This window comes from Protopterus annectens, chromosome 3.part1, assembly GCF_019279795.1.
Source record: "Protopterus annectens isolate FY-2018-M chromosome 3.part1, PAN1.0, whole genome shotgun sequence".
Taxonomy (NCBI): domain Eukaryota; kingdom Metazoa; phylum Chordata; order Ceratodontiformes; family Protopteridae; genus Protopterus; species Protopterus annectens.
The window spans coordinates 783,286,400-783,306,996 of record NC_056732.1 but is presented as its reverse complement, the minus strand read 5'-3'; the positions used below and the strand labels follow the sequence as shown (position 1 = coordinate 783,306,996).

At 39.3% G+C, this 20,597-nt stretch overlaps 1 protein-coding gene across 1 annotated transcript in view; it reads left to right on the top strand.

Annotated features, from left to right (window-relative positions):
- TRPS1 (transcriptional repressor GATA binding 1) overlaps window positions 1–20,597 on the top strand; it is an 803,228-nt gene that overhangs the window by 699,126 nt on the left and 83,505 nt on the right. The window contains exon 4 of the mRNA XM_044067100.1: window positions 19,650–19,772. Coding sequence (XP_043923035.1) covers window positions 19,650–19,772 — 123 coding nt within the window. The remainder of the gene's footprint in view (window positions 1–19,649; window positions 19,773–20,597) is intronic.

Here is a 20,597-nt window from a genome sequence, read left to right as displayed (position 1 = left end):
TTTGGTTTTAAAGGTGAAGTAGGAGGTGTTGAATTTAATGATAGGTATACGGATGTGTTAGGAATAAGATTTGGGAAAAAATGAATATGTACAGGAGCAATGGGACACAGTGATGAAAGAAGTAAAATACATGTTTGCATTCTGGAAAACATATAGGTTTTCAAACAAAAAGAAAGCATATTTAATAAATACTATGGTATTAGGCAAAATAGCATATGTAGCAAATGTCTGTAGGATACCTGTGATATATGAGAAAGAACTGATGATGCTAATATTTTCAATCATCTGCAGTTCTAGGTTGAACCTGATTAAAAGAAGAACATTGTATATGAAAGAAGACAAAGGAGGTTTTTGACTAATTAATCTTATTGTACATGAATCATCTTTACGTTTATAAATAGCATTAACAAGTAATAGGTTCATAGGTTCATAGGTTCATACTAGGCTATCTGCCCTAGGGCATTTATGAGCCTAGGCAGAGTGTGTTTGGCTTTCGCCACCCATTTTAAATTAATTTTGCTATGCCCTTTTTCGAGGTTAGTATACTGTGCTTCTGTCTAACAGTGACACAGAAGTGATACCCGGGGTAAACCTATGATCTCCCATCCACTCATCAAGATTCCTCTTGAAGAGAGTCAATGAGGGACTCTGCCTAACCTGGACTGGGATTTTATTCCAGAGTGAAGGGAGCCTCTGGGTTATGAATCTGTCCCTCCAGCATGTCCTATTTATTTCACTGCTGAGGTTCAAGTCTCTCGAGCGTGTAGCTCGATGGGATTTGGATTTTCTGAGGTGCAGCATGTCCATTAATTCCGGGTTGGACATGGCTTTATACGCCAGGCACAGATCGCCTCTGAGCAGGCGGTATGCCACTGAGTAGAGCTGGAGTTTCTTTAACCGGGCAGCATATGGCATCTGTTTGAGCCCTATGATCCTCTTGGTGAGGTAATGCTTGGGGTCTTTCCAGTTGCTGCAGGTGTCTGGTAAGGTACATCCCAAAAGGGGCATTGTACTCAATTATGGGCCTGATGAGGGATGAGTAAAGAGGCACGATGACCTCCCCAGATCTAGATGTGAATCCCTTCATGATTAGGTGGGCTATATAAAATGTTTTTCTAACCACTTTGGCCACGTGGTTGTCAAATGAGAGATTGCTATCAACTTGGGTCCCCAGGTCTCTAATTACATCTTCTGTACTTAATGGATTACTACCTATGTGGTAATTTGTGGGCACTTTGTTTTTGCCAAAGGGGATGACTATACACTTTTTGGCGTTTAGCTTGAGGCCATGGCTCTGGCACCAGTTGTCTGTTTCTATAAGGCCCTTTTGGATGATGCTTGTGTCGGCTGGAGAGTCAATTATGGTGCCCAGTTTGCAGTCATCTGTGAACTTAGTCAGCCACAGTCCTTCCGTGTTGGCCTGTACCTCCGAGAAATATATACCGAACAAGAGAGGTCCCAGGACTGAGCCTTGTGGGACACCACTTGTAACTGGTTTGGAGTCTGACATGGCTCCAGCAATTCTAACCATGTGGGTTCTGTCCTTGAGCCAGTTTGCAACCCATCTAGTGACATAGGGGTTTATATTTAAGCTGGTGAGTTTATATATAATGCCCGAGTGGGGTATTGTATCGAAGGCTTTTGCGAGGTCCAGGTAGGCTGTGTGGACCACCTTCCCCTCGTCAATGGCCTTGGTGACTGTTTCAAAGAAATTGACCAGGTTTAAGAGGCAGGATCTGCCCTTAACAAAGCCAAACTGGGTAGGATCCAGTGTCTGTAGGTCCCCAATATCTTTATTTATGAGGTCCATGATGATCCTTTCCATAGCTTTGCAGACCAAGCTAGTCAGGCTTATGGGGCGATAGTTTCCAGGATCCTTTGAGGCACCACCTTTGTGGAGAGGGACCACTGTTGCTGTACGCCACTCTTTGGGTGCATATCCTGTAGTAAGGCTGAGATTGAACAGTAGTTTTATGTTTGGGTTTAGCTCTTCTTGGAGTTCATGTAGGACGCAGCCCGGGACACCTTCTGGTCCCATTGATGCTGTGTTTTTTGCTTTGGAGAGGGCAGCTCTTACCTGAGCATCTGAGATGTCAGGGGGGCAGCACTCTGCTGGGATAAATATTTGCCCTTTTGGTGGGGAGGGGGGGGGTTTGCGCTGAACCTGTCAGCTAGGATGTTGGCAATGTCTGTGGGTTCGGTGTATTTTTTGTCATTTTGGACTAATTCTGAGCATATCTGGGAATTCCCACCCAGGTTCCTAACATAACTAAAGAAAGCCTTGTGATTATCCTTAGTGTCCTGTGCAATTTTTCTCTCACAGCTGGCCTTGGGCGATTTTATGAGTGCCCGTAGTTTTTTGCTGATGCTGATCAGAGATGCCTTCCCTTTTTGGGATTTTGCTCTATCATGTAGTAGCTTCCTCCTTCTATTGTATAGTTTGTTTATGGCTCGGGTCCACCAGACAGGACGTCTGCCTTTGGAGGATTGGGTCTTGGTTTTATTTGGGATTGCATGATCCATGCATTCCTGAAGGTGTTCATAGAATGTGTTTATAAAGGATTCTGCGGTCTGGGCCGTATTTTCCACAGGCTCGGGGGCTTTGAAGGATTCCACCTCAGTTTTGAGGAGTGTGAAATTTGCTTTAGAGAAGTTTTTCACTGTGGTTTTCAGGGCAGGGGGTGGAGTCAGGATGTGAATATCCAGTGAGATTAGTTTATGGTCTGATCTTGCCAGTGAGGGTACACTTCTGGTCTGGAGCATAGAGTCCCCATGTTGGTGATGATCAGGTCCAGTATGTTTTCCCCTCTTGTGGGAGTGGTAACAAGTCGTTCCATAGCATTTGAGTTTATAAATTCTAGAAACCTTTGGGCTAGGGTGTTGGAGCTAGAGTAATGCTCCCAGTCTATGTTTGGATAGTTGAAGTCGCCCAATATAATGGTGTTTGGAGAGACCTTCATATTTTCCAGTGTTCTCAGGAAGGCCGAGTGGGGTTCCTGGGTTTGGGAGGGTGGTCTGTAGCAGGCTATAAACTGGAAGGCAGTTTTACCCACTGTTAGTTGCACATGGATAGTCTCTGATGCTTCATGCTATGCCACTAACCTGGAGGTGTGGGTATCTTTGACGAATATTAATACTCCCCCTTCTTTTGTGGTACGGTCCAAGTTTTGGGGCCGAAAAGCATGGTATGAGGTATAACCTGGTAGTGCTGAGGTACTCTCGGGAGCCTTGAACCAGGTTTCTGTTACTGCACAGATATTGATGTTCTCCATGCTAAGGAGAGTTTCGAGTGCATGCATCTTGAGGTTTAGACTTCTGGCATTGAGTAGCATTACTCTTAGTTTCTTAATGTGAACGAAGAAAGATTTACTACAGATGATAGTGTACTACAATATAAAGATTTATGGGAAGGAATGGAACTAAAGAAGAAAGGTAAAAGTATTCATAATGAAGAAATAAAAACATATATTGAAATAGTATTATTGAAAATAAAAAAATAATTTTCTAAAAAAAAAAAAAAAAAACAGAAAGGAATGAATATAATGGAAAACTTTTATTTTGTTCATCCATGGAAAGATATAGAAATTAATAAGAAAAAAAGCTGTATTAAAGAGATATGAAAGTTATAAAAAAATAAAAGAATGCAATGATTTTTTATGGAGATTATCCATAAGTAAATTGCCTGTAAAAGGGAGTATGCAGTATAAAAGAAAACAAGATAGAAACTGTAATAAGTGTGGCGAATTAGAAAGTGCAGAACATTTGTTTCTGAAATGTGATAGAATTAAGAATTTATGGAGAGAAGTATGTAAACATGATATGATTAAAAAGTATTTAAAGTTTGAAAAGTTACACATGGACATAATTGAATAGGGTTACTCTGGAATGGGAAGACAAGAAGTGAATAAAATGGACAAAATTATTTTTCATGTTGCATGTACAATTTGGAATGAGAGATTCAATGAAATTAAATATAATGGGAAATGGATTTTGGCAAAGATATTGAAAAAATATGGTTTTGGTTGTGGGTAAAAGAGTGGGGGGATAATTTATAGGTTCATAGGTAGGTACTAGGCTATCAGCCCAAGGGCCTAAGTAAGCCTAGCCAACAAGGTTCCCTGGCTTATGCCACCCAAGAAAGTTAATTTCCTGTACCCATGTCAAGCAGAGCCACAGAAGTGATTCCCGGGGTGTATTTCCTATTTCCCATCCACTCATCAAGATTTTTCTTGAAGAGTGCTAATGAGGAACTTTGCTTGACATAGATGGGCAGCTTGTTGCAGAGTATAGGAAGTCGCTGGGACAGGAATCTATCCCTCCAGCATGTCATGTTTATTATGGTGACAAGGTTTAGGTCCCTAGAGTGTGTAGCTCAGAGGGATTGGGATTTCTTTAGGTGTAGCATGTCCAACAGCTTTGGGTTTAACATTGCTTTATATGTTAGGCAGAAATCACCTCGGAGTAGGCAATATGCTACAGAGTAAAGCTGGAGTTTTTTGAGACGGTCAGTGTAGGGCATCCATTTGAGGCCAGTAATCCTCTTTGTGAGGTACTTCTGTGGCCTTTCTAGTTGCTGCAGATGTCTTGTGAGGTACATTCCAAAAGGGACGTTCTACTGTATAATGGGTCTAATGAGTGCCGAGTAGAGGGGAACAATGACCTGTTTTTCCTGGATGAGAACCCTTTTATGATGAGGTGTGCCACGTAGAAGGATTTCCTGACTACTGTGGCAATCTGATTATCAAAGGAGAGACTACTGTCCTCATGGGTCCCAAGGTCTCTTATCACAAATTCGGCATTAACTAGACTGCCGTTTATGTGGTAGTTCATGGGTACAGAGTTTTTTGGCATTGAGCTTGAGGCCATGCCTCTGACACCAGGCATCTGTCTCAGTGAGGTCCTTCTGTAGGATGTCCACATCATTTGGGGACTCGACTATAGCTCCCAATTTGCAGTCTGTGAACTTCATTAGCCAGAGGCCTTTATTAGCCTGTACTTCAGAGAAGTAGATACCAAACAGAAGAGGTCCCAGGACTGAACCCTGTGGTACTCCACTTGTCACTGGGTTGAAGTCAGATTTGGTGTCTGCATCTTTTACAGTGTGGGTTCTGTCAGTGAGCCAGTTGGCAACCCATCTTGTGACGTAGGGATTTATACCTAGTTTAGTGAGTTTAGCTATAATTCCAGAATGGGGGATGGTGTCTAAAAGCCTTGGCGAGGTCAAGATAGGTTGTGTGAACCACCTTACCCTTGTCTGCGGCTTTGGTGACTGCCTCATAGAAGATGATCAGGTTCAGAAGGCATGATCTGCCTTTTACAAACCCGAACTGAGTGAGGTCCAGAGTTTGGAGGTTACCAATGTCTTTGTTTATGAGTTCCATGATGATACATTCCATGGCCTTGCAGACCAGGCTCGTCAGGCTAATAGGGTGATAGTTCCCAGGATCAGTAGTGGCTCCCCCTTTGTGGAGTGGGATTACTGTTGCTGTGCACCATTCAGTGGGCACAAAACCTGACGTGAGACTATGATTGAACATGGTGCTTAGGTGGGGAGCCAGTTCGTTCTGAAGTTCGTGTAAAACGCAGCCTGGGATGTTGTCCGGTCCCATGGATCATGGATGCTGTGCTTTTGGTTTTAGAGAGTGCAGCTTTTACCTGCATATATGTGATTACAGGGACTCTGCATTCTTCCTGTATAGATATGGGCCCTTTAGGGGGTGAGGGGGGGGGGTAAAGTCAGCACTGAACCTATCTGCCAGGATGTTGGCAATATCAGTTGGTACTGTAATTTTCATGCCATTGTGCTGTTACTTAGAGCAGATCTCGGTGTTGCCATTGAGATTCTTGACATAGCTATAGAATGCTTTGTGGTTGCCCTTCAAATCAGTGGTGATTTTGTTTTTGTAGCTAGCTTTGGAGGATCTTTTAAGAGATCTCAGCTTCTTACTGAGGCTGACCAGGGAGCTCCTCCACTCATGGGATTTTACTCTCTTTTGCAATAGTTTATTCTTTCTGTTGTAGAGTTTATTTATGGCAGGGGACCACCAGATTGGTTTCCTTTTTTTGGAGGATAGCATCTTGGTTCTGTTTGGGATAGCAAGATCCATGCACTCATGTAAGTGCTTATAAAGTGCAATTGTGTAGGATTCAGCAGTCGTACTTCTATTGTCCATCTGCATGGGTGTCATGAAGTTCGCCACTTCTGTCTTAAGAAGCATGAAGTTGGCTTTGGAGAAATATTTTACAGTGGTTTCCTTAATAGTGGGTGGGGGCGGGATACGGATATCTAGGGTGATTAGCTTGTGGTTGGATCTGACCAACGAGGAGTTGACTTCAGGTGTGGAACACCAGTCACTCATGTTGGTAATGGCTAGGTCTAGGATATTGTTTCCCCTGATGGGGGTGTGGATAAGTTGATCCATGGCATTGGAATTTATGAATTCCCCAGAAAGCGTTGAGTGAAGGAGTTGGTACATGAGTAGTTTTTCCAGTTAATAAATAACAAAACACCACAACTACATGACAACTGAATAACATGAAAAAAAAATACGTGAAGTGAAGACCAAGAAACGACTGCTCACAACAAAAATACTTTATGTACTTTCATTCTTTTAATCACACGAACTTCTTCAGAACACCAACAGCAATACAACTGACATATTCAATTTATATACAAATAAATTAACCATACAATAGTTTTCCCAGTTAATGGTGGGGTAGTTGAAATTTCCCATTATTAGGATGTTTGGTTGAACCCTAATATTTTCCAGTATATCAAGTAAAGAGGACTGGGAATCCTGGGGCACTGTGGGAGATCTGTAGCAAGCTACAATTTGGATTGCAGTTTTGCCCAGAGTTAGTCGCACTTGGATAACCTCTGATGCATTATGCTGTGCAACTAGTCTGGAGGTGTGGATATCCTTAATGAATATGGACACACCTCCGCCTTTGGTGTTCTGGTCCAGGTTAGCTGGCCGAAAAGTGTGGTATGAGTTATAGCCTGGTAATGCAGGGGTGCTCTCTAGAGCCTTGAACCAGGTGTCAGTCACTGCACAGATATTGATGTTCTCCATTTTAAGGAGTGCCTCGAGTGAGTGCATTTTGAGATTTAGACTTCTAGCATTAAGTAGCATTACCCTCAGTTTTTGCTTGCCTATTCCTGTTATGGTGGTGAATTTGTCATTTGAACCTTGCCTAAAAAAGGCACTATAGGGGCGGCAACACCCTTAGCCAGTATCCAGAATCCCAGGGGCAACAGGTGCAGGCCATCTCTGGCAAAGCATTGTGGTCTGTCGACCATGTCATCCCAGGCAGACAGCTACTGGATTCCCTTAGAATGACACCAGAAGCTTAGCCAATTGTTGAAGTCAATCATTTTGTCCTTGTACTGCGGTATCATTCTAGGCGATGACAGGATGCTACTCAGGGCTAGGGTCATACCTGCCTGGGCTATAAGATCGGAGAGCTTTTCCATGTCTCTTTTCATGTAGTCCAGGGAGGTAGATCTCAGGTCGTTCACACCAACGTGGACAATGAAAGAGTCATATTTGTATTTGTTGTGGAGTGGCCTGAGTGCGTGGGTTATGTGTCGGATCCTGGCACCCAGCAGGCAGCTGACAGTAACCTTCTCCTTGTTTAATATGGTGAGTGGGACATCAGTGTGCCTGGCTATAGAGTCACCTATTACTAGTATGTTGGGTACGTTGTTTTACCTTATGGGCTGTGGTTTATTGGCACGCTGAGTTTGTTGGCTGTGTGTCATTTGGGTTGTGTTAGGGGGTGGAGGTTGCTTGCATTTCTAATTTGGAGGTCTCTGTTGCTTGAGCATTTTATTACTGAGAGCCTCTGTGAATGTTTTTGTGTTTTTATGCGTGAATTTTGGTGGTGTAGGTTTAGTGGGACTGTGTGATGAGTGTGGTGTGGTGCAAATGTTTACCTTATTTTCTTGACTGTGAAGTTCAGTCTTGGTTGGAGAGAGCTTTACCTCCAGTTTGGCTAGATAAGTGCATCTCTCACAAGTTGTGGTGTTGGGTGGTAGGAGTAGAGGGCTGTCTGTGTACATGAGGCAATTGCTACATTGCCCCAAGATGCCCAGATTCATGGGAAAGACAGGAGAGAATACTGGGAGCTGACCCTTGGACATGCCTGAATAAAAAAACTACTTTCCTCTAGACAAGTGAGGAAAGTGAGTACAAGAGCTGTTTTTCTCTAAGCAAGTGAGGAAAGTAAGTACAAAAACTGTTTACCTCTAGGTAAAGAGGAAGGTTGAGTGCTGTAGTAATTTGTAGCTTGTTTAGTGCTAACAACAAGTTCTGAACAAGTGCTGAGCATGAATAAGCAAATTCAAGTGCTAAAACTAAGAATCTGTACCTGGATCTTGTGATAGATAGGCTACTTATTCCCACTGATAAGCTAGAATGCTTCCCTCCAACACAGAAAGGCTTGGGGGGCTCATAAGCTTAAAAACAGTCCTGGATACAGCAAATCTGTATCAGGACTAGACTAGTTACAGGAAATGTGCGAAACAAGTGCAAATATGGGCTTTTAAACCAGAAGGTTGAAAGAAATGGAAAAACTGGCCAAACGGCCAATAAACTACAATTTCTGGGCCAGAAACCACTCTTGTGGTAGATAGGCTACCTAGTGCTTACCACTCCCACTGATAAGCTAGAAGGCTTCCCTCCAACACAGAAAGGCTTGGGGGGCTCAAAAGCCTACAAACAATCCTGGATATAGCAAATCTGTATCTGGACTATACTAGTTACAGGAAAAATGGGAAACTAGCACAAATGTGGGCTTTTAAACCAGTAAGTTGAAAGAGATGGAAAAACTGCCAAACAGCCAGTGAACTACAATTTCTAGGCCAGAAACCACTCTCGTGGTAGATAGGCTACCAAGTACTTACCATTCCCACTGATAAGCTAGAAGGCTTCCTCCAACACAGAAAGGCTTGGGGGGCTCAGAAGCTTACAAGCAGTCCTGGATAGAGCAAATATGTATCTGGACTAGACTAGTTACTGGAAGGGTGGGAAACAAGCGCAAATGCGGGCTTTTAAACCATATAGTTGAAATTGATGGAAAAACTGCCAAATGGCCAATAAAATACAATTTCTGGGCAGAAACCACTCTTGTGTTAGATACTCTACCTAGTGCTTACCACTCCCACTGATATATATATGTGTGTGTGTGTGTGTGTGTGTGTGTGTGTGTGTGTGTGTGTGTGTGTGTGTGTGTGTGTGTGTGTTAAATAAAAAAAAAACTACTCGTTTCTGTAACGGGACAAACCCTACTCTTTTCCGTAGTGGGACACATTTCTGTGTGGTGCATTTTGCTTTCTGCTTCTGTTCCAGGTGTGAAGGCAGCTCAGACAAGCAGGAAGCTAAGTTTAGCAATAATGGAGGTTAGAAAGGAGAATAGCAAGGAGGGTGGTACTTTTGGTGCTGTTTTCTGAACAGTGGATATGTTTAAATCATCAAAAATTAGTTGGACCTGAAGGAGAAGCTGAGTGATGGATGAGGTGGGGGAAAAGGTAGCAGAGCCTTTTCAAAGCAGTCCTGATGTAGCAGATGTAGTGGAATTAGATTTAGAAGAGTTGTTATAGCTGAAGTTGTTCATATCTGATAATGCAACACAAGGTTGTGTTGTTACAACCTTCCATTTGGGAGGGTTGCGTTGTTACAACCTTCCAATTGGGCATGGTCGATGAAATTGAACTAGAAGATGGTAAGGACATGTTGTGGAGAGAGATGATGGACATAATACAGAATGAAGAAGTGCAAATGAGTGAAGGCATGAAGGCGGAGAAAAAAATCGTACGCAGATATGGTCAGAGAAGGCATGCATGGTAAGAAAGAAGAAAAAGTCTGAAAAAGAGATTTTTTTTAAGTGCAGATTAAACAGAAGAAAGATACAGATGTAAGGCATGGACAAATTTAGTAAGATGCTTGGGGTCAAAACAAATGAGGTAAGAATTTACTCATATTAATAAAGAGACTTTTTGTGACATTATTTTTGAGACTGGGAAGATAATGGAAAGATTTATAAAAGAATACGAAAAAAAGAAAAACTGTGCACCATGGAACTTATATGTGCTTAAGCTGTCTTTTAAGGGCATTAAGAAAAAATAATATGCAATCCCAAATGGAAGTGTAAAAAGAGACTTTAAAAAAGCATTTATTATATTTATGTAATGATGTATTGAATTTGTCAAAAGTTTATGGCAACAGAAGTTTATGGACTTAGACGTGGGATTGCAAACTGATATTGAAACTCGAAAACAACAGTGTTGTACATATTCCAAGTGTTATTAAAGTTGAAGGTGACAGAGGCCTGGTTAGATACTGGGGCAACTAAAAACATTTTTTATGTGGAAAAATAGATAATTTAATTAACAAATGTGAAAAAGACAGTGGTTTTCATGGGGGGCATAGGACTCAATGCAAAAAAATTGCGAACCAAAATATTATAAATGTAAAAAAGTGGGACATTTTTGGAAGAGAGTGTGAAGTTAAGTGTGGACATAACAGAAGGAGTAGAAGAGCAAGGTAAACAGGATAGTTACAGAAAAGAAATTAGAAGTAGAAAAAATGGGAAAAGATATCTGTATTACTGATGAAGAACAAATAACACAAATAGATAAAATGAAGGAAGATTTAAACATAGAAGAAGAAGGGTCGGCTTTAAATGAGAATGAAGACGTTAAATGAGATATAGTCAAACAAAAGAGAAATTCAGTTGGTAAAAGAGTGAGAGAAAGGGAAAGGAAGAATACAGAAGATTTAAAAAAAGAAAGGAAAAGGATGAATTCACATTATTTAAAGTGGAGGTACGGGTTGAGTATTATGTTTAAATGTTAATAGTTTTAAGAAGCTTGAAAGAAGAATGGGAATTTTGAACTGGTGTAAAACGCTAGATAATGATGTTATTATACTAGTAGGTACTAGATTTTTGTCAAAGTCAGAAAGAATTCAAATAGAAGTGTGGTGGGGAAAAATGTGATCTGGAATTTCGGGAAAGAAACCTGCTCAGCAATACTTATATAAATATACAATTAAGGTATTAGATGTTACCATTGTTATAGCAGGTGGAGTTACTATTATTGATGTAAGATGGAGGGAACATGTTATGAGTATTATTGCAATATATGCATATGTACTAAAAAAGGAGAGGGAGGAGATGTTTAGAAAGATAATACAATGTGTAGCACTTAACATGGACTTAATTATTGTAGGAGACTTCATTTGCAATTTAAGGCAGCAAAACAAGAAGGCTTATGATGTTAAAGGATATTATAAAATATTGAGAACTAAACATATGGAATCTAGAGATTTGGATGTATAGAAGAGGAGAAAAAAGGAACAGAAATAGATTATTTTTTGTTGTCAGAAAGTTTAGTAATAGTTGAACAAGGAGTGTTATTGACAGGCTTTTCAAATCACAGGGCAATTTGGATTATGGTTAAAGGGAATGATGATTATATAAAAACAGGGAAAGATATAAAAAGAATAAATAAAAAAAGAGGTTATGACATTATGGCAAGATGATGTAGAAACGAGAGAATTTTATAAAGATTGGTCAGAATGATGGTCAGATTATAGAAATATTACGTGACATGGGAGAAAGAGAAGTTAAACATGAAAAAAATAAAATATATGAATTTAAACAGCAACATGATTGTCCAGAAAAGAACTGTGAAAACTTTCTTATTAAGGCACAGACTTTTTCAATAAGGAAAAGACATAATATTTATTGTACAAACAAAGATATAAAAAAAAAAGAAATTGCACCATATTTAAGTAAAATAATTAAAGAGAATAATAGTCTAATGAGGGAAATGAAAGATTTTTCAGGTAAAATGCATAATACACAAGAAGAGATTATGAATATAGTAAAAAAAAACATATTAAGACCATATTTAAAGAGCAGAGAACAAAGACATGGAAAGAATGGAAAGTAAGTACATTTTTGGACACTGAGAATAAGGATTTAGAAGAAGACATAAGAATAGAGGAACTAAAACAGGTATTAAAAGTAATGAATTTAGAATCAGCAGCAGAACTAGATGGAACTGAATATAAGATGTATAGAATATGAATATAGAGCAAAATAAAGGGTTTATAAAGGTATTAAAATGATTGATTACAAAAAAGGTTTTGGGTATAAAGAGCTCTGCATGGGTATTACTAGGTTTATATGGAAAAAAGGAAAGAAGGAAGAAAAACAGAACTGGAGACCAATTGTGTTAAATAATATGGATTATAAGATTTTTATGAAAAAATTGCACAAAAGAGTAGAACAAAAAGTAGGTAGTGTTATAAATGAATACTTGTTTGGCATAAAAGGAAAAAAGTTCAAGATTTCTTATTAAAGGACAACAACGAGATTCTGTTATTAAATGCTCAACTTCCTCTGCGTTTTTTTTCCCTATTTACATTCCCTGCTATGAATAAACAGTACAGCATTTAAAATATATAATAATCAACTGTTTCCCTCCACTAGAACAGTACCTTACTGTACTGTGGTGGTTTCACTTTCAAAAAAAATGCATCCCGCTCTGGAAAAGCTTGCTGCCGTCTCCAATTCTTTGATGTCATCAAGGCCAATGAATACAGGTAGTTTTCCTGACAATTCCCTCCCCAAACTGACATCACCACAACCATCATAAAACCCACCCATGCTGTGATGTCACAGTCCCTCGTGCTTCCGCTACCCATACAGAAAATAAAAGAAAAAGCAGGACACACAGCCAATCCAACTGGAAAATAACAACAAGAAAAACCTAGCCAAACTAGAGTTTGCACTGGGTGATTCCTTGAATGCTCTTGTAAAAGAGAATTATGGGATATATGCAAATGATCTCTTAAGAACACCATGTGTTTCAACTGTATGGTGGTTCTGAATGCCTATGATTTATTTCTTTTTAAGTCAGTTAATGGACAAATTCAGAGCAATAAAGCTAAACCTCACTAGCTGTGGACATACATATTTCAGTCTTGTTATGATGTCAACAACACAGAATAAGTGGATTGTTTGGCTAACCTTTAGAAACACAGGGTAGTTGTACCCAGTTGCTGTCCCTAACCATTAAGGTGTCTGCAAAATGTCCCATATAACAACTAAATAAAAGAGAATGCAGGACACACAACCAATTCAACTGTCCTCTTAAGGAGCACCAGGTCAGATGTCCTTTAAAAGAAAAAAAAAAGGTCTTCTAAAGTGGAAGCAGCTATGCCACACACAAGTGCTGAAGTTAAGTGCTTAAGTCATGACTGCAAAAACCTGTATTTCTGTACCAGCATTTCAAGTAAATGTACTACCGACCAATTGGTATCTGCTGATTGCACCCCCCTAACACCAATGCACGCCGGGCTGCTCCCCCTTCTCCCTACCTTAGCTATACTTCTGAGTGCAGTAGTATTCATCTGTGTTACTCCATTGTTGCAGATCACAACATCCGAGAATTAAAAAAAGCATTGTTTTCCAACCGTTACTGAGAGATGTGTTTGAACACTTAAGAGACATTCTGTCCACAAAGCTTTCATGGAAATTCACAAGTCCTGTTTGAAACAAAGACTGATTACTTCCAGAGAGATGAAAAACAGGCTTATTAAATATAAACTTTTATTGGTAGTGGAACTGTCTGTAGTTCATCTAGTTGTACTTAACTATTAATCCTGGTGTGTAAACTTACTAAAATGCATAAATTAAAAAAAAAAACTGCAGTGTGTGTGTGTGTGTGTGTGTGTGTGTGTGTGTGTGTGTGTGTGTGTGTGTGTGTGTGTGTGTGCGCATGTGCATCTGTGAAGGGCACACGTTTGTATATGCATGTCTGTTTTTGTGTTTGTGCCTGTATGTTTTCCTTGAGAGTGTCCTACACAGAAATGTATTTTGGTTATTAGCTGATCCAGTGAGTAAATGCTTAGCCCTTGATAATTACACACCTGTGCAAAACATCAAAGTGGCAATGATAACTTCATCAACATATTTAAATGAAATGCGTTTTGAAATTTGAACTACCAGGAATACTCAAAGGCTCTGTATATATGTATGTACGTACTTACATGCACACACACACACACACACACACACACACACACACACACACACACACACACACACACACACACACACACACACTCACACACACACACACACACACACACACACACACACACACACAGATGTATGAGTCTTCTTCTTCTTTCGGCTATGTATAAATATTCATATGCATAAGAGAGTCAAAAGCTCTACCAAGATAGTAAGTTATGGTATAGTGTCTTGAATAAATGTGAGTTCAGTTTTATCCATGATTTAGAGATATGTAGCAAATGCACATTACAGTGGAGTGAAAGATTATTTTAATGGAAGTCACAGTTTTAAAATCCACCTACAATAGTTCAACCTGTTGTGCTAATGAGATCATGTTCTTAGTTTAAAAGGGCAATTTCCAGCCTGATTTTATGCTCACCGAAAACATTTCCACAGCCTTGCTGAATTATTGCAATCATTACAGATTTTATAGTCATGCCACCTACTGGCTGCAATTTCTTTGCATTTCATTAATTTTCTCCATATTGATGATTAATGAAGGAAGTTGAATGTTTGAGTGAACAGGCATCAGCAAATGCAAGATCGTAATTAGTCTAGCTGACGAGGGCCCCTGATAGCACTTGCATCTGGACGGAAAACTTACCCTATAGGGAACTGGCAGCTCACCAGGTCTTTTTAGTGATACATTGTGAAACACCCGATGAATCAAACGCCCTTTCAGTGCCAAGAAAGAGCTCCAGTCTTAAAGCCAAAATTATGTCTGCAAGCTTTCCATTTTAAAAGTATCAGAGTACAATTATAACCATTGTATTTTTCTGGCATGGGTATCACACTTCTGCAGGAAAGACTAAAGTTAAAATAAATTGCTTAAATTTCATAAAACCCTTAAATTATGACTCATAGTAGTTCTGATTTTTGGATTAGAATAACAGAGCTGCAAACTAAATCACCCTTCTGTTTTAAAGGCTTCATACTTGTTGGTGCATTCTTTTACTAAGACATAAGTAGCTTAAATTTTCAGTGAAACATCTAATTTCCTAACGGTTTGCAAATACAGTTGTTTAATCTTAATTTACATTTTTCTTATTGCCAGTTGCACTAGTTTTTTTTAGCTAAAGACAATGTTTCATGCCGTTGTTACAGTCACCTTAAGGAGTAGTCTGTTCAGTGTATTTGAGTGGTAATTTGACAGGAGCTGCTTAGAATGACGCGTTTGTTAAAAATGTTGCTGGATTTAAAGATAAAGTCACTGAAGCTCTGTGTTGATGGTGTGAGAGCATATCAACATATGGATCATATATGTTAAAACTGCCATTTGTGTCATTGATGAGGACACCATGGCAACATATTGGTACTCATGCATGCTGGCTAGCCTTCCAGACATTCTAATTAATACTTAAAAAAATCCTGTGTTTTAGAGTGACAAAAGAGTATGTTACTTCATTCTTTGCACTGCAATGCCTTTATCTATGTGCTCTTTGGCAACTCCTGCCTTAAGTAGTACCTGTTTTCTTTGGTACTTTTCAGCAACATCACACAGTAACTGCATTGCAGTTCCACTAATTAAAAATTTCCCCCAGTCAAAAAATGTCAACACCATGGTGTCTGTTGTGCCCCCTAAAAACTGCTGCCCTATTAATGATGGCAGCTGAAATACCACAGTGCTGCTGCATTTCTTCTTCGGGTCATTTACTCAGAAAGGCCACTGAAATGTCTGCAGTTAAAACCACAGCAACAGAACAGGAAAAAGACCCGGTGGTTAAGATTATTTCTCATAGCTGCAGTGCCAGGGTGCAGTCCTGAACTCTAGTTATACCTCTATATTGGAGGAATCAGAGATATTGTTCATATTTTTTTCTGGATACTTTGTTTTCCTGTCACCTCACAGAACTTGCTGATTGATGGGTTGTCTGAACTGTCCAAATAATATCCAATTTTGTGGCTGAAAATGGTCTATAATTAATTCACTACACTTATTCATTTGACAGACATGGTAAAAAAAACAGTGAAAATTTCTGTAAAATGCTGTTTATTGTACTGTCTTCTCTTTTGTTGTTATTCTATCGTGTCCCATAAAAATGTCCATGGCAGCACAGAGTATGCATTAGTCAAGAACATGTCTGCCTCCAGATGGGGGTGGGAGGTTTGAAGTGGATTCAGGGTTTGGGCTGCATTTAATTTATGTATGTAATTTAGAGTAAAACAAAATAACTAGGTTGAACATATATGATAATCATCTAGTCCCCAATCATAACTGACTTATTATGTGTCTGAGACATAGATGCCAATAAATTCACCTCAAGAGCAAAGCCTGTCAAGGCTGTGACATGAGTTCCTTCCTTTCTGCCATTTATATTTCTTCCCATTCAACTTTTAGGGACACTGCCTGATAGCTGCCCTCCCTGCACGCAGTTGTCCCATTTGTTCCATGGTGGGTGGGATCTGGGCATATTTCAGCTAAACAGTATATGGAAAATTTGTTCCTTCCATGGAAGCTATACCCAACCATCTATTCCCTCAGTGGTGACAGTTGAGTGGAAAGGAGATAGTCATCTAGCTTTTCCAGTAGAACAGCCCATCCTTAGGCTGCCTGCAGACTTGTAGCGGCTGTGTGGTCAGGAGTAGAAATTTGCGTGCACACATACTCACACACACACACACACACACACACACACACACACACACACACACACACACACACACACACACACACACACATGTACACATTCCATTCCTTATATCATCAAGGGAGTCTTTGCCCAGTGCAGTGCAAGCCATTAAAGTAGGGTGATACAGTGATACGTGCAGGGGCATTGTTGGTGTTGCTAATGCTTCAGGACTTGCAGTCCCCTCCCTGAAGATGAGCAAGCTGGTGTCAGCCACCTATGCTCATTTTCATCCACCTAGTCCCTCAGACATCAAAATATGTAATGTGGTTTCATTTGGAAACCAAAATTTCTCTAATTCATACTACAGTAAATACACACTTCCTTAAAACGACACTATCATCAGAGAAATGGGTACATTCATCAGCAATTAATTTTCTTTTGATTACCATGTTTCTGTCTTTATTAGGATGTCATTCTGCATGGCACAGTTAATTTTCAAAGACATTTCCGCCAGGAATAAAAAAGTCATAATTCCTCTCTGTGCAGATTTATCGTAAAGTAAAACACTCTCTTTGACATGTAGGTCTTCAAAAGTGCTGAATCACTAGAACAGCCCCAAGGATTTCTAACCAAGATTATTGGACTAAACTTCATAAGCTATCCCATTAGATTAAAAGCTGTCTTACTTATATTCCACCTCATATAGGCTGCTTTGAGGTAGTCTGTGTCAAGGCCTCTACCAGGTAGGTTTACAGCCTTGGCAAGGAAGAGTAAACCTGTCTGGTGGACATCTCCAATAAATAAACTCTATAACAAAAGCAAAATATTGCTGTCCAAGACCAAGGAGGAGCAGGTGCCCAGTTGGAAGCAATGTCTCCTTAGCCTGAACAAGCAAATAAGAGCACTAGTGAAATCCTCCAAAGCAAACTTCGAGTCCAAATTGGTCACATCTAATCATAAGACCTTCTTCACATATGTCCACAACCTCAAAGGAAGCCCCTAGATCTGTTCAGAATTGGTGGTCAAGGACACCACAAATACAGATGCCATAGATATAGCAAACTTGCTGGGTGACAGATTCAGCAAAAACTTTACCCCTCTGTCCCCCCATCAGTAAATCAGGACATTCCCAGTACCTGCCCCCTTCCTGTTATATCTAGGGAACAGGTCATCACTGCCCTCTCAAAGGCAAAAAGTACAGCCTTCATGGGACCCAATAACATCCCAGGCTGCATCCTACATGATCTCAGGCAGGAACTTTGTAGGAAATGCTCAGTAGTAAACGTGTAAGCAAGTGACATTTGCGCAAGTTTGCCTTTTTTTTTTTTGCAGATTTTCTGCAAGACAGGAATGGAGTGATGTTTCTGAAACATTTATGTTTTCATATATAGTGAGGAAGTTCAAGAGTATATAATGCATTTTTTTTCTTGTGGCAATAGGAAGAATGTGACTTTAATCTACAGTCTGTCTGGGACATGGGAAAGTAGGCTGACTGAAGGATGGAAATCCTTACCCAAAGTGAAACTCAGTGTATTTCTGTAAACAGCAATGTGTTATGTGTTGTATGTTATTGCTTCTTTGTGCTACGTGTGTAGGTAGATTGTATTATATTCTGACTTAAGCATGAGACATAGGCGGAATAAAGACTTCATGAATAACCAATATCTTTTTTCAGTTACAATAAGTGCTTGCGGTATAGAGAGTCTTCTGTGCAACTAATACAATTATTTCATTGAATGCTATGAATAACAGCTGCAGTAACTTCGTTATGTTAGTATTGTGGTTAGTGCACTGTTACATATTTAAGACACTTTTTTAAAATTTTCGGTTCACACCATCTTCTTACTAACAAATTCTTCAGAAATAAGTTGGTTTTCTGTGTGTTCGCTTGAGGTTTTTTTTGCATTAGTGTAACCTTAGTTACTCATACTGCTGTGTTTATTTGATGCAACTTTCTTAAGCATACTACTGTAGATGTTGTGTGTTATATAAGATAAGACCTAAAACACCTCATGATTAGCTGCTCAGTGAAACTATATTTTCTCCTGTATGTGTTCTGCATGCTCTGCCTTATTGCTAATTCTTTTTTTCTTTTTTTTTTGTTCTTTTTGTTTTTATTTTGCCTGGTATTTCAGAATTCTGATCATTTAGGTGTTTGGGCATAGAGTACACAGCTGGCTTTACAGTTCTGCCAAGATGTGACCTCTGCATAAAGTATGGCTTGTGCTTGATGGATTTCTTTCCATCTGGGGAACCTGCTACACCATTAAAATATACCCTGGGGTGGTTTTCTTTGGTACCGTATCCTGTCATGTATAAAGCTTTGCATTTTTAATAACGCTGACAAGGATGGAAAGATAGGTGCTGAGAACTATTCCATATGAGATGGATGCACAAAATGATAAAAACTTGTACTAGTGAGTTTCTGAGTTTGCTTGTAAGGAAGAAACTTGTTTTATATATTAAAATATATGCTACTAAATCAACTGGATCAACGTGTGTGTTTATCAGGCTTCCTAATAAACACAACACAGATTGTTGTATTTTTCACTATTCCGTGTTTGTGTTTTCAAATTTACACACTTTAACCAAAATGGAAACCAGAAGCTGACAGCTTACCGCACATTCACTTTTTACTTGTAAAACCTGATTTTCTTCATCATGAAACTGTTCAATAATTGTGAACCAGTGCAGTAGCTCAGTTGTGAGACAGTTAAGTATCTGTAATTAATTTGTAGAAAGTAGAAAGTATTGCTGTAAAACACTGAAAACACTGTGCAGCTTCACAGACTCAGAACATTTATCACTCAAGCGTAATTATTATGAAAATCAGAGTTTTTTTTTTTTTTAATACAATTGAACCTGACCTCATTATAAGCCGCAAGGCTTTATACAGTCGTTATTCGTAGTCCACAGACAAAACCCTTGTGTTGATTTGAGCTAACTCCTTGTATCATGTGACTCACCTCTGCCCTCTTCTTGCTGTTTCAGAGACGCAGAGGATCAGGAGTTTTTTGTGCCAACTGCCTAACCACAAAGACCTCTCTCTGGCGAAAGAATGCGAATGGTGGATATGTATGCAATGCGTGTGGCCTCTACCAGAAGCTCCACTCGGTAGGAAGAACTTTCTGGTTTGCTATGAAAAAGAAAAGCTTACAAAAGAGTGCTGAGGTTGGCAGCTGTAGTGTAGTCTGCTGTTTGATAAGCACCACTCCCTGGCCTGTAGTTAATTTCCTGACAGGGATTTCAACATGGCAAAATACAAAAACACATCTGAAGCTTTATCAGGCAAACTGAGCAGCTCTTAGCAGTTTTAAACTTTTCATTTCTTAATGCACTGTGACAGTGAAACATTTCTGGGTATAAAAAATGCTTATTATAAGCAGAGCTGCATTATTGAAGTAATGTAAGTTGTGCAAATGAGATTGGGGTAACCTACATAATTTTAAATGCCTGAATGCCAGTATTAAATAAGCTTGACTGATGTAAAGAAAACTAAAACAATTCAAATTATAGTTATTTTATAATTAAAGCACACGCCTGCCAATCAGTCAGTTATAAAAATTGTAATTATAAACTCAGAAAGTATGAACTTATTTTAAAGAGTGTAGCAACATTTTTGAGCATGACCATTTTTAATGCATGAGTCTTTATTGTGTAACTGTTTTAAAATGTTTTTTTTTTCCTTGAGTAGCACCTTAAAATATAAATTACAGCAGTTAGTAAGAAGACCTTTTTAAGTATTTAGCACAGTAATTAATAGCAATTTTGTAAGCACAGGGTTTGTTTTCTTTGTTGCATATTTCTAAAAAGGCAAAAATCCAGGCGTTAGAATTAATGATTGGAGTGACATATTTAACATGCTGTAATGTAACATGTTGTCTTTAAGGCAGCTGATAGATGGTGCTTTGTTTATAGAGGGCTATCACAAGACATTGC